At 40.6% G+C, this 18,829-nt stretch overlaps 1 protein-coding gene across 5 annotated transcripts in view; it reads left to right on the forward strand.

Annotated features, from left to right (window-relative positions):
• Positions 1-18,829, forward strand: part of LOC127579642 (probable E3 ubiquitin-protein ligase HECTD4) — a 219,125-nt gene that overhangs the window by 76,074 nt on the left and 124,222 nt on the right. For all 5 annotated transcript variants that reach the window (XM_052032551.1, XM_052032555.1, XM_052032553.1 and 2 more), the window contains exons 10-16: positions 1,764-1,877; positions 2,320-2,460; positions 7,869-8,101; positions 9,120-9,265; positions 12,097-12,167; positions 15,633-15,738; positions 17,359-17,479. In XM_052032551.1, coding sequence (XP_051888511.1) covers positions 1,764-1,877; positions 2,320-2,460; positions 7,869-8,101; positions 9,120-9,265; positions 12,097-12,167; positions 15,633-15,738; positions 17,359-17,479 — 932 coding nt within the window. The remainder of the gene's footprint in view (positions 1-1,763; positions 1,878-2,319; positions 2,461-7,868; positions 8,102-9,119; positions 9,266-12,096; positions 12,168-15,632; positions 15,739-17,358; positions 17,480-18,829) is intronic.

The raw sequence follows: 18,829 nt of genomic DNA on the forward strand, positions 1-18,829 counted from the left end.
GTGCCTGGATCATTGGGACTATTTCTGGGGAAGATGGGTCTGTATTAGCAGAATGGGTTGCACCATAACCAGAGTGGGACCAATATCCTTGCAGAGAGGTTTGTTAATGCTGTTGGGAAAGGTTAAACCAAGTTGGCAGGGAAAGTGGCTTCAGAACAGTTGTCCAGATGGAGAGAGAGAGTCACCTAGAGGAGAAATAGTTAATAACTCTAGAAGGCAGAACAAGTGAGTAAGTGCACAACAAGGGAATTCAAAGATAAACTGCATCTATTTTCACACAAGGAGTATAACTAGAAAAGTAGATGAACTCAAAGCTTTAATTAACATGGAGCTCTACGATATTGTTGTCGTCACTGAGACATGGTTGAAGGATGAGGCTGGAATGGAAACTCAGTATCCCAGGATTTGGAACTTCCAGGCAACAGGGAGAGTTAAAGGGAAGAGGTATAGCACTGTTAGTCAAAGATTGCATCATTTAAGTATAGAAGGCTCCTCAAACGAGCCCATGTGTGTAAATTACTGGGCTTAAAAGTGGATAAATCCCCAGGACGGAATGGTACTTATCCAAGAGAGACATGAGACTGCAGGTGCTGCCTGACCCACTAAATTCCTCCAGCAGTTTGTTTTTTTTTGCTGGTCTTTATCCCTGGCTGCTACAGGAGGCAAGGGAAATGATTGCTGGGGCTCTGGCTGAGATTTTTAAATCTTCGCTGGGTGCAAGTAAGGTATGAGATGAATGGAGGACAGCAAATATGGCCCACCTTCAAGAAAGACAGCAGGGAAAAGCCTGTTAACTATAGGCCTTTGAGCCTAATATCAGCTGAAATGTTGGAAAAATAATTGAGGGAGATGATTAATGATCACTTTGAAAGGCAGGGACTAACTGGAGACAGCCAACATGGCTTTGTCAAGGGTAGATCCTGTCTCACTAACTTGATTGAATTCTTTCAGGAGGTAGGATAGAGGCAGGGCAGTGGATGTGATTTACATGGACTTCAGCAAGACCTTTGACAAGGTCCCATATAGGAGCGTGGTTCAAAAGGTTAGGGTCCATGGAATGCAGGGCAAGTTGGCAAACTAGATCCAAAATTAGCTTGGCAGTAGGAGACAGAGTATGATGGTAGATGGTTGTTTTTGCAATTGGATACTTGTTACTGGTGGTGTCCCACAGGATCGGTGTTGGGACCCTTGCTATTTGTACTATGCGTGAATGACTTGGATGTGGACGTGGGAGGCATGATCATGAAGTTTATAGCAGAGGTTAGAGTTAACTGGAATGTTGAATATTGCTAGATTATGTTTCATTTATCATTATCTCATTCAGCTTGCAAGTTAAAATCATTGTTATAATGTATTTATTTCTAAACTGCAAATACACTGTGCTTTTATTTTATTAGATGGCAAATATAGTGAAAGTAGATAAAGTATTTGGAGAGAGATCAATAAGGGAGTTCCTCAGTGAGCAGTTGGATTAGACTAAAGTTAGTTATTTAAATCTAAGCGAAGGAATGAAAGGTGTGCTGGTAGGGCTATTGGCAATGGAAGATTACTTCTCCTGTGAGGGTAAGTGGCAAAATAGTCAAAGGGGAGTTGATGGACATGTGAGAGGAATAATGGGACTAATGCAAATAGCTCTCGTGAGAGTTAGCATGGGCTGAATCGCCACCTTCGGTGTCATAATAAGACCTTAAGCAATGAGTAGTAATTAGTTTTGAAATAGTTTTGTGATTGCTGTAATGATAAATCATGTTCTTTCTGTTTAGTTCTTTCCTCTAGTGTGGTGTTCAACATCTCAGATGGCCAATTTAGCAGCCGGGCAGACCTGATCGATGCTGCTGGTAGTTCCCTCGGGCGCGGAGCACTAGTTCCAGGACTAGGTAAGGGCAGTGTATTTCCAGTGAACAGATTCATCGGTTATAAATCTTTAAATTTTATACATTCGTTATAAACGATGAACTGCTTGTGAACAGAATAAATGAAAGCATGACCAGGCACTTAATAAGTTGCTATTAAATTTGAACTCTGATTCCGGGAGTTCACCATGTATCAGTCTCTTCCCACTGTTTGCATCATTTACATCTATCGCCAGACTAAAGCACAGCTCTGTTAATGTGATATTAGATTGTTTGGAAATCCTGATAGTTAAGGAATTGACTTGTGGCTACATTATTCAACAATTAGAAGAACATTCTAAAAGCAGCATTAAATGCAAGAATAATTGATTGTCATTTTTCACTGACCCAGTGCCACTTTACTGCATTATAGACTTTTTTCCCCGCTTCATCCACTTGGCCTTTCAATAACTATTTTTTGTACTAGGGGCTTGCTACGATGCTATGAACAATATGATCTGGACATGTTCAAGTGACTACATGGATCAATGGTGCAATCCTGGTAACCAGGCCTTCCATCATGTGTGTCAAAGACTGGGTGTTAATCACATCATCCCCGAGCCACAAGGTTAGTTTGGTACTTGAAGAATTTAAAGCTGACTGTACTTCTGTTGGCTTGCATGTTAACTTATTAATATTAATTTAATTTTAGCTCAGTGGTATGCATGATTTTTGTTGATACTTTCTTCCCTCCAGTCTCCAAGCATTTGCTTTTCTGAAAGATACTGGTCTATGTTATGTACAGACAAATTGAGGGGAAAAACTGGAAATGAGTTCAGTAAAATAGTAACTTACATTTTTAACATAGGACAGTACAGCACAATACAGGCCCTTTGGCCCACAATGTTGTGCTGACCTTTAAACCTCGCCTAAGACTATCTAACCCCTTCCTCCCACATATCCCTCTATTTTAAATTCTTCCATATGCCTGTCTAGTAATCTCTTGAATGTGGCCAATGTACCTGCCTCCACCACCGCCCCAGGCAGCACATTCCATGCCCCATGCACATTACTTTAAAGCCATGCCCTCTTGTATTGAGCATTGGTGCCCTGGGAAAGAGGCGCTGGCTGTCTACTCTATCTATTCCTCTTAATATTTTGCACACCTCTATCATGTCTCCTCTTATCCTCCTTCTCTCCAAAGAGTAAAGCCCTAGTTCCCTTGGTCTGTCCTCATAATGCGTACTCTCTAAACCAGGCAGCATCCTGGTAAATCTCCTCTGCACCCTTTCCAACACTTCCACATCCTTCCTATAATGAGGCGACCAGAACTGGACACAGTACTCTTGTGGTCTAACCAGGGGTTTGTAGAGCTGCCTCATTACCTCGCAGCTCTTAAACTCGATCCCACGACTTATGAATGCTAACATCCCATAAGCTTTCTTAACTACCCTATCCACCTGTGAGGCAACTTTCAGGGATCTGTGGATATGGGCCCCCAGATCCCTCTGCTCCTCCACACTACAAAGAATCCTGCCATTAACTTTGTACTTTGCCTTGGAGTTTGTTCTTCCAAAGTGTACCATCTCACACTTCTCCAGATTGAATTCCATCTGCCACTTCTCAGCCCAGCTCTGCATCCTATCAATGTCCCTCTGCAATCTTCAACAATCCTCTACACTATCCACAACACCGCCAACCTTGTGTCGTCTGCAAACTTGCCAACCCACCCTTCTACCCCCTCATCCAAGTCATTAATAAAAAATTCACGAAAAGCAGAGGTCCCAGAACCGATCCCTGTGGGACACCGCTAGTCACAGCCCTCCAATCTGAATGTACTCCCTCCACCACAACCCTCTGCTTTCTACAGGCAAGCCAATTCTGAACCCACACGGCCAAGCTTCCCTGGATCCCATGCCCTCTGACCTTCTGAAGAAGTCTATCATGTGGAACCTTGTCAAATGCCTTACTAAGATCCATGTAGACCACATCTACTGCACTACCCTCATCAGTCTGTCTGGTCACCTCAAAGAACACTATCAGGCTTGTGAGACATGATCTTCCCTTCACAAAGCCATGCTGGCTGTTCCTGATCAGACCATGATTCTCTAAATGCCATAGATCCTATCTCTAAGAATCCTTTCCAACAGCTTGCCCACCACAGACGTAAGGCTCACTGGTCTATAATTCCCTGGATGATCCCTACTACCTTTTTTGAATAAGGGAACGACATCTGCCACCCTCCAATCCTCCAGTATCATTCCTGTGGACAATGAGGACTCAAAGATCCTAGCTAAAGGCTCAGCAATCTCCTCCTTCGCAGAGCAGCCTGGGGAATATTCCATCAGACCCCAGGGACTTAGCTGTCCTAATATTTTCTAACAGCTCCAACACATCGTCTCTCTTGATATCAACATGCTTTAGAACATTAACCTTACCAACACTGTCCTCAGCATTATCAAGGCCCCTCTCCGTGGTGAATACTGAAGAGAAGTATTCATTGAGGACCTCAAGCACTTCCACAACTTCCAGGCACATCCTCCCACCTTTGTCTCTAATCAGACCTACCTTTACTCTCGTCATCCTTCTGCTCTTTACATAAGTGAAAAATGCCTTGGGGTTTTCCTTAACCCTACACGCCAAGGCCTTTTCATGTCCCCTTCATGCTCTCCTCAGCCTCTTCTTAAGTTCCTTCCTTGCTACCTTATATTCCTCAAGAGACCTATCTGATCCTTGCTGCCTAAACCTTGCGTATGCTGCCTTTTTCCTCCTAACTAGATGTTCCACCTCTCTTGTCAACCATGGTTCCTTCACCCTGCCATTCTTTCTCTGCCTCACCGGGACAAATTTATCCCTAATATCCTGCAAGAGATCCCTGAACAACAACCACATCTCCATAGTACATTTCCCTTCAAAAATGTCATCCCAATTCACACTCGCAAGTTCTAGCCTTATAGCCTCATAATTTGCCCTTCCCCAATTAAATATTTTCCTGTCCTCTTTGCTCCTATCCTTGTCCATGACAATGCTAAAGGTTAGGGAGCGGTGGTCACTGTCCCCCAAGTGCTCACCCACTGAGAGATCTATCACCTGACCCGGTTCATTACCTAATACTAGATCTAATATGGCATTCCCTTTAGTCGGCCTGTCAACATACTGTGACAGGAATCTGTCCTGGACACACTTAACAAACTCTGCCCCATCTAACCCTTTGGTACTGAGCAGGTGCCAATCTGTATTTGGGAAGTTGAAGTCTCCCATGATAACAACCCTGTTATTTTTGCACCTTTCCAAAATCTGCCTCCCGCTTTGCTCCTCAGTATCCTTGCTGCTACCAGGGGGCCTATAGAATACTCCCAGTAGAGTAACTGCTCCTTTCTTGTTCCTAACTTCCATCCATACTGACTCGAGAGAGGATCCTGCTACATTATCCACCCTTTCTGCAGCTGTAATAGTATCCCTGACCAGACCTCCTCCTCTTCGCATCCCCACCATCCCTTTTAAAACACTGAAATCCGGGAATATTCAGTATCCATTCCTGCCTTGGTGACAGCCACGTCTCTGCAAGAGCCACAATATCGTAGTCCCATGTACTTATCCAAGCTCTCAGTTCATCACCCTTATTCCTGATGCTGCTTGCATTTAAGTAAATGCACTTTAGCCCATCCACCTTACTACTTCTATACCCTATACTCTGCTTCTCCTTCCTCAATGCCTCTCTGTATGTTAGACCTGGCTTTACTCCATGCACTTCTTCCACTGACCCATCCCTCTGGTTCCCATCCCCCTTGCAAACTAGTTTAAACCCTCCTGAACCACACTAGCAAACCTGCCTGCAAGGATGTTGGTCCCCCTTGAGTTCAGGTGTAACCCATCCAATCTGTACAGGTCCCACCTTCCCCAGAAGAGATCCCAATGATCCAAAAATCTAAAGCCTTGCCCCCTGCACCAACTCCTCAGCCACGCATTCATCTGCCATCTCCTCCTATTCTTACCTTCACTATCACGTGACACTGGCAGCAATCCTGAGATTGCTACCCTTGAGGTCCTGTTCTTCAGCCTTCTGCCTAGCTCCCTAAACTCACTTTTCAGGACTTCATCCTTCTTTCTACCTACGTTGTTGGTACCAACATGTACCACAACTTCTGGCTGCTTTCCCTCCTGCACAAGAATGCTGTGGACCTGATCAGAGACATCCTGGCACCTGGGAGGCAACATACCATCTGGGATTCTCGCTCATGTCCACAGAACCTCCTGTCTGTTATAATAATTCAGGTGACGTTTCCTTCAGAAAGTATTTGATAAGGTGCCTCAAATGGTTATTGTGCAAAATATAGACTCATGGGGTTTACAATAATATACTAATTTTAGTTGACAAACAGGCAAGTAACTTAAGGTATCGTGCGGACTATTACTTGGATCTCAGCTATTGAATTATATCGGTGACTTAGGTGAAGGGACTGAGAATGCTGTATCCAAGTTTGCTGATGATACAAAGGTAGCCTTAAAGAGAATGCAAAAAGGATATAGATATATTACCTAGGTGAACAAAAATGTGATAGATGAAGAAAATTGTTAGTGCTTATTGCTCTTTATTCTTTTGCTTCGCTGAATGAAACTGTATGATACTATGATCTGTGTCCTTGTGTTCCCTCACCAACACTTGCTCATTTTGCATAACCAAACCTGGCAATGCCTCCTTTTTTGAGGAGGAAACTAACCCATCAGAAAAATTTCTCCTGAGTGTGTTGTTATTTCTTTACTAACTCTGCAGGTTATATTCTTAATCATCCCTTCTTTCCACTTTTTGAAGTTCTGTTGTTTAATCATTTTCCTTGTGAGCTATGGCACCTCTTCCCTTTTTATCCTTGTGTCATTGGTGCAGATGTGGATCGTGAACTGTCTCAATTCGCCCTCCCTTCATCAGAATGTTCTGTAATCAAGCAATAATATGTTAACCTTGACACCAAGGAAGCAGTATACTCTCCTGGAATAGCATCAGCTGAACTTCTGTCTGCATTATTTCCAAGTATTGAATACTCATGTAAGAGGAACAATACTTGCACCTCTTGGTCATTCTTGTCTATCTAATGGTCATCCATTCTCTCTCTGCCTGGTCCTTTTAAGCTGTGGGACTATCACCTCCTGAAACTTTGCAGTCAATGGCACAAAGACTTGCAGAAACTTTAGGTTAGCAGTTGCTTTTAATGAGATCTTTTAACTTTTATTGGGATATTGCATCATACATTGCAACAGCTTTATATTTTGCAATGTCTGGACTTTTAACAGTAGTCATTTGATAATCTTGGAACTGATTTTATTTCATTAGTGTGGAGAAGTCATCATAGCTCAAAGACACTGAAGATGTTATTCTTTACCACCTAATTAAAGTTAAAATTAACTACCTGAAGTGGAATAGGATACACCTTTGTTTTTTGTATAAATCTGCATAAAAGCATGGTTAAATATATGCTGTTTTGTATTAATCTGTCCAGTGTGTTAATACATATTGCAACATGAAAATCTGAGCTTTCTAATTTTTTTTACTTCTGAATTGATTTGAAAACTGTAGTTCTATTATTAGACTCAGATGACTTGTATTTCAACTTCTTCAGATAATCTGAATCCATCACTTTTTTCATAGATACGATATATATTTGTATTAACGCCTGTGTGATGTGAAGCCTTTCCAAAATTGCCTGAATCAGGAGCTGTTTTGATTTTTTAGTCACTTTACCCTCATCAACAAAAGTCTGGTGCAAAGAAAAATTATTGCACAAAGTTAGGCATTAATTAAATTGGAGCTTTGGTGACCTCTGGTAAAATTATTATATCTGCCACTTTTATGCTGGACTTGTTAACAGTTGAAGTGTGGTGGCTGATCTATAATTTCTGAATGAATATTTCAACTCATTAATTGATGCAAACCTGTTGGCATAAAGCAAATTTAATTGTATATTTGTACATTGTATTATCAGTTTTTGAAGTGGAGGTTTGTTTAGTTTTTATTCTTGTTGTCTACGTTATGTGCTTCAGATGGATCCATGTCAACCAGTGACGTTATTAACCAACTTCTGCATCATGTGGGAGCAATGTGTATTCATCAGCTGAATTTGTTGACTGCCAGTGCTAATTTACCAATTTCAAACTTCCTGGGAAAACAACATCCCATTGAAGCACAACATCTCAGCAGCATCTGTGACATCATGGAGAAGGCTATGGCAAACAGGGATACTTGCATTATCCGATGTATTCTTGTTGTTTTTCAGGTACAGTAGCTCAATGTATTTGCATTTTGCTTTCTTTGTTTTAATGCAAGATGTTTATCATTAATTAGAAGTTATCGGTTTTTTAAAAAATGGCATTTCAAGTGTGAAACTTGGAATGTTTAGTTGTATCAAGTGGATTAGAGAAATGATGGCATTTTGTGCACTTTTTTCAAGCCAGAGCAGGATCATTAGTAGCATTTAAAAAGTAAACTTAAATGACCTATTCCATTTGTGTTGCCATTGCATGTGTTTGGTGTAGTTGCTATTAAATTTCTATTTTTCCAGGAATTGAAGCTAAAGTTTGAAATGTCCTTGTTTTATCTGCACTCTTATTGATCAAAATGTTGCCCAAACAAAGTTGAATAGTCTTAATTCTCTGATTACATTATGCATTCACAATACAGAAATGCCTTTCAAATGCAGAAATAATTTGATTGCTAGAAGAATTCCCAGGCCTGCTGTACCCAGTTGGTTCCTTTTGACCTGCAGCTTTACTTCAATCCAAATGTGTTCTGTCCTCATCACATTGCTCAACCTCTGCCTTGTGCCACCTCTCCCTGAAGTATTTCTCACTGATTTTTTTTACTCCTGATTGGCTTTGATCCTCAGCATAAAACTCCTCTGAAGCTCCTTGCCACATTATGATACCAGATAAATAAATAGTCAACAGGTCCAAGCAGCATATATTGAGAGAGCAAAAGATAATGTTTGAAGGAATGACTCCTTAATAGTCCTGAGGAAAGGTTACTGCCCTGAAACACAAACTATTTTTCTCACTCCATAGATTCTGAAAATCACATTTAAGTACTTCTAGTAGTTTTTGTTCTTCAGATCGCCAACATTTCAGTGTATTGCTCTAGTTATTTACCAAAGAGGGATAATGCAGTTGCTTAGGTTGCAATACCAAGTTGCTTTTCATCTGAGTTTCAAATAATTTGAAAGGAATGTTATGTTGAGGCAGATGAGGAACGAATAGGCAAATATGATTTATAATGGTACTCATGTTTTTTGTTTATAGGTAATATTCAAATTTTTCTTCAACCCGCAAACAGAAAGAAATCGTGAGATTGTGCGCCGATCTGAGCTACTGCTCTGGCAACTTCTAAAGACTCCTGTTGATGAAATTGGCAAAGAGATTCAGAGGGAAGTTTGTCTTGCTATTAGGTAAGTGAATGCTTCATGGTATCTACTGGCATTGTTTTATGAATAGGTTCTTTTGATATTAAATATGATTTATGGGAGATTTAGATCATTTTAGAAATCTGGTTGATTAACAGTACTGAAATCTTGAGATCCAAAGGTATTACTGTTGGTCATACCAAGTTGAAGCTGTTTGAATCTTATTGTAAAGGAGACCTATGTGGGGTCTGGAGAGAGAATTTCTATAAATAGAAAGAATGGTAACTGGAAGGCTTTTGTAAAATTATACAAGGAATCATTTCTAATCCCAACTGAAAATCACTTTGCATGGTGAGGGTTCAGGAAGGAAGTCTGGGGTGTTACGTACATATAAAAATGGTGTTTATTGGAGCTATTTTCATGGAGGGTGCAGGGAGGAGTAGAAACAAAATGACATCAGCACCTCCCATGCGAAGAAGAGAAAACTAGTGCTGCTTTTCAAAGGGCTTTTGAGTACTTCGAAAATGCAACAGGGAGATGATAAATTTATTCGCCCTTGGTTCTACCCTACATGAGAGCTACTGACACTCTGGTAGCATAATAGTCTGCACAAAGGGGTGTGAGACTCTGGAGGTCTGTCAGTTTTCATGGAGCATCAGTTAGCTGTTTAAAGATTGTCGATTATGTGACATACTGGGGGGCTGTATACTTGGAGCATGACTAAATATGAAACTGTCTTCAGCTGGGAAAAAATGGTGGACATGAAGTTATGAGAAACTGTTCATTAAGTGAGGAGCTCATACTTATTCATATTTGTCCTGTAAATAAATCAAGAAATAGATCTTTTTTTATATATATATGTGAATGACCAAATTTTTTTTATAGTTTTGTTCCTGACCCCAGTGAAGAAGAAAGTTAACTAGCAAATGTCATTTCCCTGTGTGCACTCGGGTCTGTAGTATTTAATCTAATCATCTCCAAAAATAATTTGAATATTATTTATTTGGAAAATGTTATTCTAACGCTCTGATAATTGACATCACTGTGTTACTCAGCAGAAATCCATTAGTTAATGATCTTAGTATGATGTCTGTGAAGACTTGCAGCAGCATTAATATTTTGGCAAATCTTATTTGACAATGGATTTTTAGTTGTTGCAACTTATTTGCATCCTAAAAAAATCCAATGATATTTGTAAGATGGTTCCTGAAACAAGTTAGTGTCCTTTTCAGTCCTTCAGATTACTGTTTGATATTTGTATTATCATTGGGTAGTATTAATCCTTTAAATTATACTTTGTATAATGGTCTTCTTTTGCATCACTTACTGGAGAGAATGGCTGATCCAAGAGACAAAATAATATATTTAACAAATAAAAGAATATAATAATTTTAGAAGCCGGTGCTTGTTTTAAAAATATAACTTCTGTCATCAGGCTTTTTAAAAGGGAGATGAGAAGAGTTCAGGATCAGAATGTTCCTGATAGATGGATATTATAGATCTGGTCAGGAAAGACAAAGAAGCGTATGGAGAAGGATGTGGAAGCTATTGAGTTCAGGGGAGGGAACAGTGATATTCTGGAACATATCAACATTATGAAGGAGGTAGTGTTGGAGGTCCTGAAAAGCATGAAGATGTATTTCAGGACAGTAGTGTAGCGGTTAGCATAATGCTATTACAGCGCTAGTGACCCGGATCCAATTCCCGCCGCTGTCTGTAAGGAGTTTATATGTACTCCCTGTGTCTGCGTGGGTTTCCTCTGGGTGCTCTGGTTTCTTCCCACATTCCAAAGACATACCTGCGGGCATGTGATGTTGGTGCCGGAATAGTGGCGACACTTGCAGGCTGCCCCCAGCACTTTCTCAGTAACGCAAAAAGATGCATTTCACTGTGTGTTTCGATGTACATGTGAGTAATAAATAATATCTAAAAATCACCGGAGCCTGACCATATGTATCCTTGGGTGTTATAGGAAGCAAGGGAAGAGATTTCTAGGTCCCTGGCAGAGAATTCTGTAATTTTGTTAGCCACAGGTGAGATACCAGAAGACTGGAAGATAGCTAATGCTTTGCCTTTTATTAAATAAGGGCAGTGAGGATAAGCCAGGGAACTATAGGCCAGTGAGCCTTGCAACACAGTGGGAAAGTTATTGGAAGGGATTCTGATAGACAGGATTTATTTGCATTTAGAAAGGCAAGGACTGATTAGGGATAGTCAGCATGGCTTTATGCGTGGGAAATTGTCTCATGAATTTGATAAAGTTTTTTTTTGAAGAGGTGACCAAGGGGCATGATGAAGGTAGAGTGGTGGACATTGTCTATATGGACTTTAGCAAGGCCTTCACGTGAATTGGATCCACCCTAAATCTCTCTCTGGTGGGGCCAAATCCAACTCGGCAGATAGACACAATCGTGTTTATAAATTGTAGATTTAATAGTAAGAACTTTCGGAAAGGAAAAATACATATTTCAAATGCTTTTCACTACCTTGTGCCCCAAACCCCTCTACAGTCGGCAAAGCACTTGTGAAGTGTTTTCACTGTTGCAATGCAGGAGGTGCCAAACCAATTTGAAATACAAAAAACTAATGCATATAATTTAAATGATGTTAGTTGTAGGATAAGTCGTGGCCAAGGTATCAGGGAGAGTTCTGCTGCTCCTCTTTGAAGAAGTGCTATGGGAACATTTATGTTCATCTGTTTGGACAAATGGCTCTGTATACTATCTCATCTGAAAGACAGGACCTCTGATAACACTGTACTCAATACTGCACTGCAGTGTCAGGTTTTCTTTTATGCTCAAGTATTTGGCATGTAACCTGAATCTATCGGAAGCAATGGGCTATCACTGAGCTAAATGTAACCTCCTTACCTGCAGCTCTGGACTTCATACATTGTATCTTGGAGAGCTGGAACTGAACAATCTACTGAAACTTGTATTAGCTGAGGGTGAGTAACTTTTTGGTGAAGTGCTTACCGATTGTATGTACAATATGATTAGAAAGTAAGGTCCTAGCATTTTTCAATTTTTTTTCTAAACCTTGCACATTTCCCTTTTCCCATCTCTGTACGGCTAAGCTGTTAGAACAGCTCAGGAAGACTGACCTCTCTTCACTGCTATCATGACCTTGATTCATTTGGTGCATTTCTTTCATTGAGCTTGTTAATATTGATTTTTCAGTAATAGTTTATTGATTTGGGGGTCAGAATTTGATGGGAAATGCTGTAGAATTGCTGGTATTTCTTAGTATACCAGCAATTTTGGTGTTCCTGTACTAACACAGTGGTGGAACCTGAACTTGCTGGGGTACCTGAACACTTACACTGAGAAATCTGCTTGCAGATCCAAAGTTAGGGTTAAACCTAGGCTCAGGTTCTGCAAGACAGTTCACTTAAATATTTAGCTGTAATGAGACAAAAGTTGAGAATAAAGGTAATTAAAAGCAAATACTGCAGATGGTGAATATCTAAGTTGCAATTAGAAAATGTTTGAAATAATTAATAATCAACAGGTCAGGAAGCATCTGTGAGGAAAGATTCTGTGCCTCGTGCTTCACACTTGCAAACCACCCGCCCAATCCACCACACAAGCTAGCCCCATGGCGCATGTTATTGACTGTTTCCAAATTATTCTGATGATTAGACATTTAGAAATAGTTGGGAAAAAAAATTTAAAGTATTAAATAATAAATACAATTAAGCACAACTAACTAAATAACTTAATTAAAATATTAAATAAGATGCTGTGTGTATGCAGGGAATACTTGCCTTCACTTATCTCTTTAATGAGGGTCAGCGGCCCCATTACAGGACAGTGGAACAATGCAAGATCTGGTAGCTGTGGCTGATGTCAAGCTGAGAGGTCAGATACAAAGTGTATGCAGTCCCACAGCACATGTTGTCAGGGACAACCCTGGACACTGGCAAATCCAGGGATAGTGTGAAAGGTCAGATGCAGCTGCCACCATGGAATGCTTCCACTATGTCTGTACTTAAAGCACTGCAATGTATAGTTGTGGGAATCAAGTGTATGCTGTTAGCTGGGTGGGGGCTGGGTATGGGGGGAGTGTCTCTACAGACTGCAAGCTAAATGTCAACAGGTCCTGACTCTAATGTTTTGGGTCTGATGAAAGATCATTGACTTGAAATGTTAGCTGTTTCTCTCCATAGAAGCCACCTGACCACCTTCATCATTCAACATTTTACATAAAGTTTTTAGTTTTAATTAACTAAATATATAACTGTGAACAAATGTGTTTTCAGTTGATTCATGATCTTTAATAATTTTTGAACTTTAAAAGTTTTTGAGTCCTTTTAAATTCAGTGGCATTGAAAAAGCTTTTGACATGTTTTACAGAGGGCAGACATAGCCACAGCTTTACTATCTGTCAATGGTTTTCGCAGGCATTTCTTGGGTAGAGCTTGGTCTGTCCCACCCAGGTCAAATTACTTTGCAGGAGACTGCTGACCATAAGGACTCAAAAGTATATATGAGGAGTTGATGGCTATTGTTGGTGCTTAGGATAATAAAGAAAACGAGAATACAAGAAAATAAGAAAATAGGAGCAGTAGCAGGTCACTAGGCTACTCAAGCCTGCCCTGCAATTCAGTATGATCATGGCTGAATTATGCTGGCCTCAACTCCTCTTCTGTGCCAGTTCCTCTCAATTCTTCAATATTTCAAATATTTATATCCACCTTAAATATATCTGACGATTGGCCTCCACCATGCTTGGGGGCAGAGAATTCCAGAGTTTCTCTTCTATCTGGGAGAAGAAATTTCTATGCCCCTCAGTTTAAAATGACCAGCCCCTTATTTTGTAGCTATGTCCCCTTGTATGTGTGTTTCCCACTGGTGAAAACATCTCAACATTTACTTTTAAGTCCCCTTTGGATCTTGTGTTTGAAGGACACCACTCATTCTTCTAATCTCCAACAAAGACAGACCCAGACTGGCTCCATCTGCCTGTCCTCTTTTGCCTCTGCCAGTCCTGATGCAGGGTTTCAACCTGAAGCTTTGATATTTCTCTCTACACACACACACACAGACAGACACACACACACAGACAGACACACACACACACACACACACACACACACACACACACACACACACACACACACACACACACACACACACACACACACACACACACACACACACACACACACACCCTCCAGCAGATTGTTTGTTGCCCCCAAACTGTCTAGCCTCATTTGATTTAATAGACAACCTCTTATCCAGGAATTAGCCTGCTGAATCTCCTTTGGACCATCTCCAGTGCTACTATAGGTGATCACGGTGTTATGGAAATTCACCCTTACAGAATTCACAAATCACTACCTAAAAATATGACAAACAATAAAATTTGCTCTTACAGAATTTGTGAAAAATATAAATAACTAAATACATTTTTTTGACTTGTGTTTCTTGACATATGAGCAGATAATGTGGTTTTGGGTTATGGAAAATTGCACTAGGGACTTCTTTAGGAACACAGCCAACCCCCCGCCCCCCCCCCCCCCCCCCCCCCCCCCCTCCCTGTAACACGGGTTGCCTGTTTATTCTGTTTTTGGTAAGGGAACTAGTATTCCAGATGTGGCCTTGCCAACACTCCATATCCCTGTAACAAAAACTCCAATCCCTTTGCAATAAAGGCCAAACTGCTGTTTGCTGTCTTAATGACTTGCTGCACCTACCTGCTAAGTTTTGGTGATTTCTAGAATACCTAGATCCCTCTGAACCTTTGCAGTTCCTCTCTATTTAGATAATGCACCTTTTTGTCCTTATTGTTAAAGTGCATAACCTTGCACTTCACTTCATTAAACTTCATTTGACAGGTTTTCACCCAATCAATCTGTCTGTATCCCACTGTCAAATCACAAGACCTCATTCGCACATCCCCTTCCACCTACTTACATACCATTGGCAAACTTGGGAACCTTACATTTCATTCCTTTCTCCAGGTCATTAATGTAAATCATCAGCATTGAGGGCCAAGAACTGATCCCTGGGGTACTCCATTATACACACCTCTCCAGCCTGATAAGGACCCATTTATTCTAACCTTCTGTTTTCTACGCGGCAGCCAGTTTTCAAACCACACTTCCTCTACTACGTTGGACTCTTAAATTATGAAGAAAATTCTATTATTTTAATAACATGAACTTGTTAGAGAAGGGAGTTGAAAGATATTTATCCTGATGATAAATGCAAGCATATCATGAAACAGAAATAAATGGAAGGCACTGATTTAAAATGTATCTGGCTTTTGTAACCTTGGTTAAGTTTTGAAGTTTTTATATGAGCTTCATTTAAGAACTCTTTGACTGGAACTGGTAAAAACTGATGTGTTAGTAGCAATTGCGTGTTTTTATTTGTTTGAAATAGTTGATCTTGGTTCATTGTTGCAGGAGAGAGAAACAGTGGCCTTTGTCAATTGCGAGATATTATCTTGATTAATCTGGCTGAGCAGCTACAGAACAACCGATTTGGAAGCGAGGATGATGATCATTACAGGTATGCTGGTTCATTTACGGTACAGATTCAAAAGGTTGTGCTGTGTCAGTGTTGGGTGCATTTGTTTCAGCACCTTCTTGTCATCCTCTGGAAGTTACAGCAGGAAAGTAGGTGCCCCCTGTGGCTTGCAAGTAGGTGAAAACTGAATCTTAACATTCAGTAGAAAGGGACGAATGACAGAGCAGGCTCAAAGAATCAGATGGCCTACTCCTGCTCCTAATTATCTTGTGTTCTGAGGTTAATAATGTTCCAGAGAATTTCATGTTCTTGGATTTTCCGCTGTGTTGCAGTACTGAATTTTGCAATCAAGAGTGATGACTATTTGGGAGAGGAACAAGATTGCAAATTTTAAAAGAAGTATTGAACTAAATCAACCAGTTAAAACTACTTAAGTATTCTTGATGCATTAATGCTTAATGAGGTCTATTATAAGAAATAGCAGGAGTGGGCCCCTTATTCCCCCATTGCCATTAAATAAGGTCATTATAAGATGTAGGAGTGTGCCATTTGGTCCTTTGAGCCTGCTAAGTCATTCATTAAGATCATGGCTGATCTTCTACCTGTGCCATTCTCCAGCATAGTCCCCATATCACTTGATTCCCCCAGTGTCCAGAAATCTTTTAAATCCTGTTTTCACTGAAAACAATGACTGAGCCTCCACAACCCTCGGGTAGGGAATTCCAATGGTTCATCACCCTCTGAGAGAAGAAATTTCAGGACATCTGTGTAGCCATTGAAGAATATTTTGACACACTCAATTTCCAGCTTGTAAATGATGTAAAGACTTTGGGAAATTGGGAGGTAAATGCTTAGCAGTAGGATACCCTAGAAATGTCTCCTCATCCCAGTCTGAAATATCTCTCCCTTTATCCTGCAACATGCTACCTAGCCCTAGACTTCTGTCAGGGGAAGCATCCTCCCTGCATTCAGTCTGTCAAGCTCTCTTAAGACTTATATATTTTTGATATGATCTCCTTGCATTCTTCTAAACTCAAGTTTCCTCTCACATCCTAAAGATATGCTGGTAGGTTAATTGGCTGCTTTAAATTGCTACTAGTGAAGCCAAGTATCAAAAGGAAGTTGATGGGCACTTGTGGGTTATAGGGAAATGTAAGGAGGAACAGAACTAATGGAATTGCTCTACTCGTTGCTGACATGGATGATCTGGCTGAGCAGCCCCCTCCTATGTTGTTATAAATAACTGAACATTGACTCAGCAATTCAAGTGGCATGGAATGTCAAGGTAGATGGTTATATTCCTTCTTGTGAAAGATGGTACATTTGTGGCATGGATGTTACTTGCCACTTATCAGCCAGGGCTAAATGTTGTCTTGGTCTTGCTGTATGCAGGCATGGGATGAGGAACGGTGAATGGAATTGAATATTATGTAATCAACAGCAAACATTCCAACTTCTGAGCTAATGATGTAAGGAAAGTCATTGATGACTGAAGGTGCTGAGAAAGATTCTTACATTAAAACATCTTAAAACATTAAAGCACCACTGAAGTCAATTTTGTGTGGGAACTGGGAGAGGTTTTAAGTTTGCAGGCCACATTTCCACATTCCTGTTACTACATTTGTGTTGCACTGTCTTTTTTCTGGTTCTCACTTGTCCCAGGCTGAATGATGAATTACTCCACTATATTCTGAAGATTGTGGTGCAAGACTCCTGTGTCCTTATCACGAAGTGTCAAACAGTTTCCAAAGAAGAATTCATCAGGCTTCTTGCTACAGTGCCAGTGAGTAAACAATCGTGAACACAATATTGTCTCTGCTAACTGGTGCTTTTATTGTCTGTGTTAGTAGAGGTTATGTGTTATAAGACAACTGCTTTTTTTTTTAAGATCTGTGACTTCTAAACTGATTGTTCAATGTGTTTTGCAAAGATTCTTACCTCAGTGGTAGATGACATGATGTACAATTGGTCATCAAAGCAACTCTATAGCATTGCCCAGCTGTAGAGTGCTAATTGGTTGATGCTAAATTTCGAGATGTTTCTTGATTCACTTTACAGGATCTGGGCACCACAGGCAAGGCCAACATTTATTGAGGGTGAGCTGCCACCGTGAACCACTGCAGTCTGTGAGCTCCTACAGTGCTGTTGAGTCGGGAGCTCCAGTGTTTAGATCCAGTGACAAAAGGCTGGCTTTATTTAAAATTCAGTAAACTGTACAAACTTGGGAGGGGAGTTTCCAGGAATATTGTGCAGATTTGGGACAAGGTAGCTTTGACGAGTTGCTGTAGTGCATTTGATAGATGGTACACATTGCAGTCATGATGCCCTGTTGATGGTGACTGTAAATGTCTGAATTAGAGTATTGGGACCCATCATGGAGTCTGATTTGCCCTGGGTAGTTTTGAGCAGCAATAAATATTGAAGTTATTCATTCTGTGCAGCCATTGAAGAACATTTTGACACACTCCTGATTTCCAGCTTGTAAATGATGCTAATATTTTGGGGAATTGGGAGATAAATGATTCGCAGTAGATACTCCATCCCTGACCTTTTGTGACTTCCATTTTTGCATCTGGTTCAAAAAAAGGATTCTGGTCATTGGTAACTCCTAGGATGTTGGTGATGTGGAATCAACAACGGTGATGCCCTTCAATGTCATTGGGAAGATGTTGGCTTCTCTTGTTTGTGTGGCATGTTTTTTATCATCCCATGCTTAATATTGTCTGTGCCTTGATACATGCAGGAATGAACTGCTGCAGAATCCAAGTTACAAATGTTATTTAACATAATATAAATTAAATTTTAAATTAAATTTTATTTACAGCGCGGTAACAGGCCCTTCTGGCCCAACGAGTCCGCGCCGCCCATTTTGAACCCAAATTAACCTACCTGTACGTCTTTGCAATGTGGGAGGAAACCGGAGCACCCGGAGCAAACCCATGCAGACACGGGAGAGCGTACAAACTCCTTACAGACAGCGGCAGGAGTCGAACCCTGATCGCTGGTGCTGTAATAGCGTCGCGCTAACCGCTACGCTACCACCTATCGAATTCTGATTTGGTAATAGAAGTCATTTACAAATTAACTGAAGGTGTTTGAGAGTAAGAATGTACCCTGAGGAACTCCTACAGTT

This window comes from Pristis pectinata, chromosome 17 (genome assembly GCF_009764475.1).
Source record: "Pristis pectinata isolate sPriPec2 chromosome 17, sPriPec2.1.pri, whole genome shotgun sequence".
NCBI lineage: Eukaryota > Metazoa > Chordata > Chondrichthyes > Rhinopristiformes > Pristidae > Pristis > Pristis pectinata.